Here is an 11,726-nt window from a genome sequence, read left to right as displayed (position 1 = left end):
CTGCTGGTAGTTTTGGGTTAGTGTCAACCCTGATGCTTGTGTACATGTGTTACAGATTTGTTATGCCTGTGATGGCATGGTGGTCGAGTCGCCGGAACCGTCGCCGACAGCGTCGCTCCGCCACTCTGACCGAGGTCTTCGCAAAAGTGAGAGGCCTGACGTCACTAGACAGTCCTGAAGGAGACCAAGAGGGTGTGAACCCTGGAGAGATAAACGATGTTGAACAGAACGTGGAGGCAGTCGAAGTTGTTAATCTCGAGCGACTGCGGGACGTGATACAAGCTTTGTAACTGTGAGTAATGACACTCTGAATAAGTGTGAGCCCCTCAACTCACTGTGGTATGGTGAGGAAGTTTTGCTTGGCAAACTCCATACCGATTGCTCCAGACATTCGTGTTAATGCTGTGACAGAATAATCTTTCAAAGAACTTGAGTAAGGAAAGATCAATTTGTGTTAATTGTGGTTGACTAGTCAAGTTGTGTTGAGAGATGTGTGCACACGGGACAGTTGTTAAGGGAGACACTGGAAGATGTATTAAGGAATATACTCGTAGTTATGTTAGATTGGTGATTGTTATTGTAACCATGATTTTAGATGTAACGTTTTAATTTGTTAAATTGTAGTGTTGTGGAATGTGTAACTGATCTTATGTTTTGATCAGGCAGACTTGGAGATATAATTTTCCAAATTATTCGATAATTGGCTAATATTTTAAGCGATTGACAAAATGTAAGTAAAATAAACATGTGAGACAACCACATGGGGCACAGGAAGGACCTGCCGGCCATCCAAACATGCCCTTAACCCTGATCCTACCTTTACCCCAAAGTTCTGGACTGTGTAACCCATTGTTGGCTTGATACCCATGCGTTCAACAGTAATTGTTAGACTAACTTGTCGCAACTGCCTAGTTGGCTTGCGCAACCAACTAAGCGGTGTAACGTCTCCAGTCTGGCCGATGTAGTAAAGTTGTAAGTCGTTTGTTAGTTTATTTTAAACGAATTTTGAGTTCTATATGAATATTTTTGGCTTAGATTAATTTTAAGCTCTAAGGCATCAGTAGAATGTAATGAAATGTAGGAGGAATGTCTCGGTGAGCTACCCTGTTTCCAGGGGTAAGCGAGGTGAAAACCTTGGGGAGCCCCCAGGTCCACAATGCCCTTAAAAACCAAGCGTGGGGGGCGGAACCTTTAGTTTTAGTTTTTGTTGTTTCTGTCATGAAACTGAAGAAGGTCGAGAAGTGTGAGGAATGTGTCCTCCAGTTGTTGGATGTTCAGAAGAACGTCAACGCAAACTTTTTAAAAGATGAAAGGTTTTTGAACCGCTTTTCCAGAGACCCCCCTCGCATTTACAGTGTAACGGCCACCCACTAAACTGGGTCGAGCCACTAGTTTTAAGTCTTTTTGTCAGGGCCCTTATGGAATGTAGCACTGTAATGGTTTGGTCGATGCCTTAGCAGCTTAATAAGAACAATTAAGATGTTAGCAATTTTTGTACTGTTCTTGAGGATGTTTCTTAATGATTTATTTTGTTAGTTAAGTTTGATGTCATTCATGACATGCTACTTATTGGCTGTGCATATTATAATGGTTTTGTGTTATAGTAGATGTACAAGTGAACTAACTCAGGATAACTCCATTATAATCCATAGTAGGGGTGACTGAGGAAACCGGCCCCGAGTGAAAACCCACGAGGCTTAACCAGGAATGGGGGAGTAGCGTTCAAAATTCACAAAGAAGACTACCACTTTATAATTATTTTAATTTTAATTAGGCTCTGCAAAATGTGGTATTTTATCAACTAATATTTTTAATTATTAAAATTAAACCCATCAAACCATAGTTATGCTGGAGTGCTCAACCAGAATAATTAAATGTAGTTGTGTTGTAGTTCAACTTGAAATGTTTAAGTATTTTAGATTAAGTTTAGAAGCACTGGTTAGTTCCCTTGTACTACGTATTGTTTTAAATGTGTTAATGGTTAGGTAGTCGTATTTGGGTCATTAGAGAAAATGGTTATCTGATGTTAATGACTGGTCTTGAATTAGTATCGTAGTATACCATGATATATGTGTTGTAAGCCTGAAATCTTTTGTGTTCAATCATTGAGAAGAGAGCGAGTGATCGGATCGAATTAAAGAATTACGTATCACGTTTGCATACTTTTTTTTAATTAAAAGAAATTTCTGCCTCTTTAGGGAACTCAATTGTTTATTTAAATTTCGTTTAGTTGAGGCTACTGAGTGACAGCTGGCATGGTAATTAATGAACATATACTAAGATTTTCTTGCTAAAGGATAAGACAGAGATCCTCCCCTGCAGATTAGAGAATTTTCTTCTGGCTGCTGGCTGATGGTTCCTCATACTTGGGGACAAGTATGGTTTTAAGGTGGGGGGAGTGTGACGACCCCAGCATATAGTTGTAAGACCAGACCGGTGACATCGTATGCGGTCTTAATCAGCCAATTTAAAATATTAAATTATCAATAATATATTTTATATTTATTCAGCATAACATTTAATTGTAGTAACAAGTAATGAATATATGCAGCCAGACTTATTAGGTTAAGCAGTGCAGGTGGAGAAGATATATATTTTAATTCAGCACATGAATTGTAAGTCCAAGTCTGTCAGCAGTAAGCCTGGTAATTTTCCATACCCAGAGCAGCTGCGCAGTTACTGGGTGGTAAACAGGCAGGAATTTGCTGAGGTAGCGTCTGGAACAACGCTGCTCCCTGGAGTTCGTTGTTCTGAGTCGCAGTCGTGCCGGGGTTTTGAACGCGTCAAGCTCGCGTGAAATCGCTCTCTCGCTCTCTCTCCCGTTCTAAATTTGTAATTGTTCAACTGATTCTAAATTATGCAATAAAATTCAAATTGTTTTCGCAATAAACTAAATTGTTTTATTTGGCCAACCGAGGAGAGAATTTTTATTACAGCAACCTGGGCTAGTCTCCATCACCGTGTTCGAATTAGAACCCGAGAACTTTTAAAATTAAATTACGTGTGGTCGTCACGCCACAGAAGATACTGTTTTGGCTTTAATGCTGAAAACTGAACAGGTATATTTGTAGTGCTACAGTTTTTGGATAATTCATTACTTTTTAATTTGGACAACGGTTCTCACCTTGAAGTACCGCAGTATCAACTTTTTGTGTTATATTTTGTTTTATTGTACATACATTCTAAAGATGTTAAGGTTAATGTTTCCTTCGCATCTTTACAAAAAGATTGTGCTTGAGCGAGTGGATTAGTTTGTTCTAATATATTTAACCTGTCTTACAGTTAGGGCACACGTTTAGTTTTCATTTTTGAATAAAACTTTACAGCCTCTTCAATTACATTGAAGTTAAAATGTGCATAGCAGTAAATGTTGTAAGCATTTATAAAAATTTGGAGTTATTCTCATTGTGAGGAAAACCTGAACTTATTCTCATATGTGTGTACATTGCTGTGTCATGTACGTTTGTAAAAAGATTATAAAACAGCTAACGCCTTTCAACTGAAGTATTTTTTGTTCATTCCGGGACTGTGCAAGCGTACCTCCAAAGTGATTGTGTTCCCTTATGCGTTGTCGGCTCCGTTAAAAAGTACCGTTGGAAATCTAATAACAATTTTTAAGTCGTTGGTATCTTATAAATGTTAAATAACTGTAGTAGGTTTTTTGTTACGTCGCTTTGTTATTTTATTATATTATAGCAAATTACACCGTTATTTTTTGAGTTTTCTTACTTGTCATAGCATATGTGGAAATTTTGGTATATGTAACTTTACTACTTCAAGAAATAATAATTTATTTCAATAAAATACAAAATGGTCGCCTAAATGACTCACTTTTCGACCTTTGTTTGAATAATCTTCTTTTTGGAATTATACGTAATATCATCACAGAGGTTTGTGGCACCCTTGTCTGAACACTATATATATCTTTAGAGACGGAGTTCATTTACATTAACTAGAACTGCTACTACCGTGGAAAAATTCGTTTTAAAATCGAGATATGACCCTTTCATATTATATTGTAAGTGTACTCACTAAAACACTACGCGCTTTGTTTTTCTCCACACCGGCCTGTATATTTCAACTCAAGTAATCTATAAAAGATCATGGAATGTATTAGAGACATTCCATTTATTCCACTAGTACTTTCAGGCCCTAAAAATCCTGTTATTTGAAAATAATATCAAGCATATAATACTTGCTAAAGTCAAATTTTAGAAAATGGATCAGCACATTAGAATATCTTCTTTTGACCATCACTTATAATATGGGTGTTTGGTGTGTCATTTAAACCGATAAGCTTATGGTATCAGTTGTTAAGCAGGAAACTATTTTCGAAGCTACGGCTTCCTACCATATACTTTCTGATATTGTATCAAATAATAAATTATTTGCTTATTGTTGAGTTGTTTACTAATGAAATACAGCTATATAAGATTGGAACTGAATTAAAATTTATTCATTTGCTTGTCGCTGGCATTGTACTGAATATATATCCGTTTTAGAATACAAATGATGTATATATATGTAATCATTCTATGTGAAATCTAAATTTTAAAGCTAACTTTTTTTCCGAAATAAAAAGTTATTAAAAATTACTTAGTAGAACTAAACACCAAGGCCTTTCTTTATACTCCTCAATCGTTAAAACCATATATTGATTAATCAAAATAATAGAACATTCTGTTTACAGAAATTGCCTCAGTTTATTGTAGATAGATTATAGCTGTGATAAAGCTGTTATTTATTTTTTTAAATAAGAAACTTTTTTAATGGTTCTGTATAAATGTGTAACGACCGAAATAATGCATTAATTTATACACAATCAGCGACATCAGTCAGTTATGACAGAAGTGAGACAAGTGACATTGATATCAGATGGAGAGGTGTGATAAAACTAACATTATACATTTACGTAGGCATCCTTGTGTATCGTTTTGCCAGTTGAAAATGAACTTCAAAGTTTCTTCTTAAGTTACAGTGTCCGTACATAATACAGGTAAGCCAACACCAGTCACTATCAAGTAATAATTAATTGTATTATACTTTGTAGTTATGCTGATTTGTTGCCATCTTCACAAAGCGAAACATTACAATAAACAGAAAGTAATTGTGAACTTCATATTTATAACTATACCGGTTCACTAACATTTTGGAATAGAAAATTAATGTGTTTTGATTAACTATCAGTTGTATGCTAACTTGACTTTTAGTTTTTATTGTAAAGTGGTTACTAATCATTCTGCTTATTATCAGGTTAGATATATTATGCTGGTCATGATTTAAGATGGTTTTAATTTTTGTATTACAAAATAGAAATTGAATGCTGGTTAGAAATTGCTTATTGTTTTAATTGAGGCAAAGTAAATATTGCGCATCGTACTACAATATAAGAAATTTAATGATTGTAAATAATTCTAAACGTTATCTAATAATATATAAAACCTTAATATGATAACTATATTGCATTTCTTGAAATAATACTATATTTTTATAAGTTTTAATTAGGTAGGTTTAATTCATAAAAAGTAATAGGTTTTACTAATAAAGTTTACTTCGTCGAACGATGGATTTGGCCAAGAATTTTTTTTATAATTGTAAATTCCTGGACTTTGTACTAACTTTAGACCACTTTTTAATAGAACTAATGAAAATAAATTATAGTTTCATAAAATGTATATATTTGTTGAGTTCATTCATTTTCGTACATTATACGAGAACGTGATATAGCCTATATATATATATATATATATATTTTTTTTTTGTCTATAAATTTGATATAAATACTATATTTATCATAATAATGCACTATCATTATTCATAGGACTTTTGTCTATAAGCCACACATTTGGCCTTTTAAAAGGTGGTCTACTGCACATATGGTAAGGCTTGTCACATAAGTTTATATTGAAAACATTTGAAGCTTCATTGCAATACAACATTTGAATTGAACAAAGACACCTAGAGACTGAGAAAGTAGAATCTTGTTAAAATAATTAAATTTAACGGTAATAAAAATGATATGGTTGAATGAATATGGGAACTTTTACACAAATCAAAGAGGTTTCACAATACAATATACAATATGCAAGGTCATGGAGCAAGACAAAACGTTTCAGTTCATTGGCTGTAGTCTTGCGTTGGCTAACTGCTGAATTCATACCAGTAATATAATACCTGTTATACCAAAATAATACCTGACACACCAATATAGTAGTACTAGATGTTAATAAATCAATACTTTTCCAAACAGTTTATTTTTCGGACGAGGCCTTTCGAAACAAAAGATTTCATCATCAGGCGAGTCCACAAATGAAAATTTACATTATTTTTTCATTATTAATATTAATATACTTTATGCCAATATTTTTCTATAAACTCTGTGTATTGTTTTGCATCGAACACAGTTCATCTATTAAATAGTTTAAAAGTCACAAAATAATTAGCAAACAATCTACAAAAAATCTTATATATAGAGAACATTTAGTAAAATTATTTTCAATGTGCCGTACGCAATAGGTTGACAATTTTCCGATTTATATAAGGTAAATTCGTAAGTTATACTTGCGCATTGTTAAGAAAAATGAAACGTAGTTTAGAACAAATTAAATTTGCCATTAAATCAATTAAGTAAATTATTTGACCAGACAAATCAAGATAGGTATAAGACAGCCGAGCAGGACTCAGACACACGTGACGTAGATGCTGCCAGGAGCAGAAGTGACTGTTTGGTTAGCGCTTCCAGCACTGCTGCTAGCTGCCGAGGACCTGGACTCCAGCACCTGCCTCACCCTCGACCCATTCGACAGCGCGCTGCCCCAGACCACACCCTCGCCCTACACCCTCTCCTGTAGCAAGACTGGGAAGATAACGAACCAGGACTCCGTCATCTTCACAATCAAGTCCTCGCGACCACGGGTCGACTTCCGACGGTTCGTGGTGCAGGCACTGGACCGCGAGAGCGGTGTGGCCGTGGGCATGTTCGTGGACACAGGAGACGCCGACATCACCGTCGTCAACTGTTTTGGTCGTTCTGAGGTAATTTATACTTGATTTTGTAAGCTGTATTGAAATACAAATAATAGATTTTACTGAGGATACCAACCAAGTGTTTAGCAATAACTTATGGCATAACATATTATAACAGTTAACGATCACATCTATATTACAGCTGTTATAATATTACTGCTTGATATAGCACTAAGAAATTGCTTTGGAATTTTAAATTTAACCTGAATAAACCAAAGAAAGATAAACTAGCTCATTCAGTTAATGAAACAAATTTCCAAGGTTTTAATTATAGAGCATATGGTTGTGTAGTAGAACATTGTACTGGAACACATATGTATAATATACTTCGGAGAAGAATACTGGTATATAACTCAACCTAATTGCCCCAGCAATAATTCTTTTATCTTCTCCTCACTAGTACGAATTGGGACGCTGAAACCTATCAGGAAATTTAGTGGTTCAGAGCGAGTTTTGTGTGTTAGTTTTATTCTCACATCACGGTTATAATTACAACTAAGAGTTTTGTGAGACAGCTGTGTGGTATACTGACCATATGATAACTACCAGAGCTGAAGCTGTAACACAGAGGCAGGTATATGATCTGTGATTAATGACCATTGCATGTAAGGCGTATAGAGCTACAGCTGGGGTTAGTATAACCTGAAAGTTATAGTTTATTGTTAGTGTTAGTGTTCTAAATTATTTTCTTACCTATATTTTAATATAAATATTCATCTTTATTGCAATTCTAGCAATATAAAAAAGATATGAAATAATACATACAAACAGTGTAGATATACGTAGTTACAACACAAAGCATTGGCAGTGAACGTAGATGGCATAAACTCAAAAGACTAAATAGTTTAATATTTACAAATTGTTTCTGGATGTAACTATCCAGAGTTGCTTTTACTGGCTGATCAGTAAATAAATCCATATATGAATAACATTAATCAAATGTGAGGCTTACATGGGACCAGTATATAAATAGTATTAATCTAGATGTTCTATCATGAATTAAAAACCCCCTGTATGTAAAACAGTATTAAGTGGTAACTGCACTAAGTGGTATCGTGTTACAGAATACTGCGATAGAGTTCGATACGGAGCCGAAGACAGAAGCGCACATGAGATGGATGCCTGACTTTGACTACGCAGGCAATATCACATTCTTGTAAGCGATTCCATGTAATCTATTAGAGAGTTAAACAAGCAAAAGTTACTGTGGTCCATCTCTCAATAAAACCAAGCCCGAGGATGAAATGTTTCCAGACCATAAAGTATGGACAAAAGTTTGAGTTGTTACAAAACTTTATTAATATTTCATAGCGTGTGCTTGCATGTTGGCGTGTAAACGCAAACACTATATGAATATGTTTTCAAAGAGACACATACATATAGCATCGTTTAAATTATAATAAATAGAAACTTTACAATTAAAATATGTTACCAGAACACAAAACACTAAAAACACGGATAAAAGAAAACTAGCCTACAGTGTTGAGACATTAATTCATTATGTTAATTCACAGGGTTTTCCATCAACATGGGCCAATTTTACAATTACCACTATATGTGACAATTTTCACTCAATAGTAACATTTGTATTAGTCGGCAATTAACTCCCCCACATAGGAGTAGGCTGCCTTCTCGCGTAAGAAACTATTCAATTTACTTCTTAAGAGTCAGCTATGCAGGTACTACCGGGATTTTAGGCCTATAAGAACTATTTTAAACTTAGAAATTCTAAACACTTTTAAGGATTTATTTTCTATCGTATACGTATAAGGCATGCCTCGTTTTAAAGAAATTATTAATATCCGTCTTGATGCTGAACTATTTTTACCAGGTTTTTATTAGTTACTTAGACAAAATTCTAATCTATAGTAGGCCTACTTATCCGTTAAATATTTAAAAAGTATAAAACTGACATCGCTTGGGTTGTTAAGTTAAGGGTGTAAGTTAACCATCTATGATATATTGTTTTTGAGTGGCAGTCCATTGATGCACTTTTCATGCTTTAAGTGCATGTTTATTTACTAGGTGTTTCTAATTCAGAAATTATATGATTGTAAGCATATCCGACATCTTCAGGAATTCAAAATCTTACAGTAATTTTGTTAAATTCTCTTGCTACATTCTTCTTTATTGAAGTTAGAATGGACTACGATACAAGATGAATGTTGGAAAGTAACATTGTCCCAGCAGTACAAGTAATTACTCGGGAAAATTACAATCTTTACCTCCAAGCCAATGTTCCACCTTAGTACATAATTCTTATACTGGATATGGTTAGGTCGACATGGTGCTTTGGACTAACCAGCTCGCTCACCCGATCTTACCCCTAGATTTTTCTTTTAGGGGTTTTAGAAAAGTGAACTAAACCAGATTAAAAAAACCTAATAGGTTTATGCTGACTGAAAACTTGCCCATAAATAACACCAGAACTGTTGGGTCATCTGAGTCTTGTTGGAAAATCTTTAGAGTACATTTCTAGCATATATTTTGAATTCAGATAAGGTTCAGGTATGATATAGAATTTTATGTGATTATTTATTATTAAGTTATGTTAAAATTAATAAATATTCAACAAATGTCAAGAAAAGTATTGATTTTAATTTTTAAAATTACAACTCTGAAACACCCTAATTTTTAAACTGGATTGGGGCAAGTCCTCTAGTTTATGGCACTGTTCCTCTTTTACAAGATCCATCATAATAAAATTTACCTCGAAGTTTGATTTGCGACAAAAGTATTCAGGAGGAGTGAATGTTTAGTGTACTAATTGTGTACAGTACAATAAAATGGAATTTCGAAGTACCATACGTAATTTAAGGATAAAGGGATCACACATAAATACATGGGCGGGTGGGCTACGCTTTTACTATTAAATATTGGTCTTACAATGAATAGAGTTCACCTTTGGAACAAGAGAAACCCTTGTATCATGTTGCAGATCTCTAGGACCTTCTTATCAAGATTTATGACACAGTTGAAGGGCGGGCAGACAAATAGACAGACAAAGTATGCATTCAATTTGATAGCATTTGAGGGCGTTCCTCTTTCCAAGGCAAGGAACTGGAATTTTGTAAAAGTTGGAAACTTAGAACTATTAAGAGGTGTTAGAGGCTATCATCAGGTTGGATGCAGTGCTCGCGCTGGTGACTGCATCCACGATCAGGATTTAAAGGACTCAATAATTCCACTTTACGTTTGCTATTTTTAATATAACTATAATGGAAGGAACTAATTTTATACTTGTAAAAGATATACCATCGTTCACGGAATCTTTGACAATCTTTAACTGCTTCACTTTAATAAGTGACGTAATTAAAAATAAACTCTTATGTTCTATTGCTACCATTTGGTATTAGGATTTGTCAATAACAATGCCATATATCTATAAAAGTGTACGGTAATGCCATCAGGTTTAGTAAAACCATATAACGAACTTAAACAATTTCAAGATATCTTTAGATATGCAAATTACACAAATAACATAAAATAACACAAATTAATTTTATTCCAACATTGAATTCTTGCAAGTAACTTTCATTTTATAGCCTCTCTATATATATATTGAATTATCCCTTTTGTATTTTCTTTTCACCAGTAATAAATTAGTACTTTGTGCTATAGTTTTGTCATTTCCTGTTTCAGGGCCACAATAGTCCAGTCTGGGGAGATATTCTTGCTGAGAGAGAAGGGAGATTCAATATCTGTATACAACCCGTGGTAGAACTTTATATATTATAAATTATTGTTTGTAGATTTTCTATACTGGAAATCGTACTATGTTATTATTTCAAACCCCTCTTTCACGCTAATCAAATTTCGTTCACACAACAATAAGCAAGAAAGAAATCTCTTAAAAGTTAAACCTTTCAAAACGTTTCTAACGAAATTGTTTTATTTACCATTTTTTAGATTGTAATGTGGATAGAAAACATTAAGAACTGTATTTACCAACATTATAAAACATACTGTATATATTATAGTGTGAGGAGACTAGTTAGGTGTAGAAGCAAAAACCGTCTTTTTGTAGCTCCCCGAGTGCTATATAAAAGTTGTTTACAGTACGATCTTTATATTACGGTAAATAATAAACCAGATTCTAATATTAAAAAAATTCTTTTAAACATTAACCGTAGAGTTTTGTAGTTTTTCGTCAAAAAGTAATAGATTTATACTTTTAAGGAAAGACACATTAAATAATTTATTTTTGCCGGTCAAGCAAGTATTTCAACGAATTGAATGTACTGGTACAGTGGGGAATAAATAAGTGAAGGAAAATGATGACTTTCATACCTCTATAAAGCGTACTGTAAAATGGCATTGACATGAGTAAGATAAATACCTTATTTCAATTACAATAGTTTGCTTGTAGAACAATGGTTAGTTGACTGAACTTTTATTATAAATACAAATATTATCAGTTTTATTGGAATAAAAAATTGGACATAGTAGTATTTTTTACATAATTGTTTGAACACTGAGGATATTACGTAAGGATGTTATAATGGAATGTTGAAGTGAGAAAATAATTTGAATATAGATGAATGTGAATGGTAAGTAGATCTGGAATATCAATATAATTCATCGAAGGACCAAGATGTGGGTTCAGATACATAGTTCTATATTAGATAAGTTAGTTGCGGCCAGCTATGTACCCTGCAGTCCCTCTGCCACAGCATCGCTTTTATGTTACATATCGAATT

At 33.9% G+C, this 11,726-nt stretch overlaps 1 protein-coding gene across 1 annotated transcript; it reads left to right on the top strand.

The window, feature by feature from the left end:
* Positions 1-4,911: 4,911 nt before the first annotated feature.
* On the top strand, positions 4,912-10,795 carry LOC124370826 (putative defense protein 3). Its single transcript, XM_046829126.1, has 4 exons — positions 4,912-4,996; positions 6,645-7,035; positions 8,091-8,182; positions 10,669-10,795. The coding sequence occupies exons 2-4, from the start codon at positions 6,700-6,702 to the stop codon at positions 10,745-10,747; spliced, it is 507 nt and encodes a 168-aa protein (XP_046685082.1). The 5' UTR covers positions 4,912-4,996; positions 6,645-6,699; the 3' UTR covers positions 10,748-10,795.
* Positions 10,796-11,726: the final 931 nt, after the last annotated feature.

Source organism: Homalodisca vitripennis, unplaced genomic scaffold (assembly GCF_021130785.1).
Source record: "Homalodisca vitripennis isolate AUS2020 unplaced genomic scaffold, UT_GWSS_2.1 ScUCBcl_538;HRSCAF=2784, whole genome shotgun sequence".
Lineage (NCBI taxonomy): Eukaryota > Metazoa > Arthropoda > Insecta > Hemiptera > Cicadellidae > Homalodisca > Homalodisca vitripennis.
The sequence above is the reverse complement of the archived record's forward strand: the minus strand, read 5'-3'. Positions and strand labels throughout refer to the sequence as shown.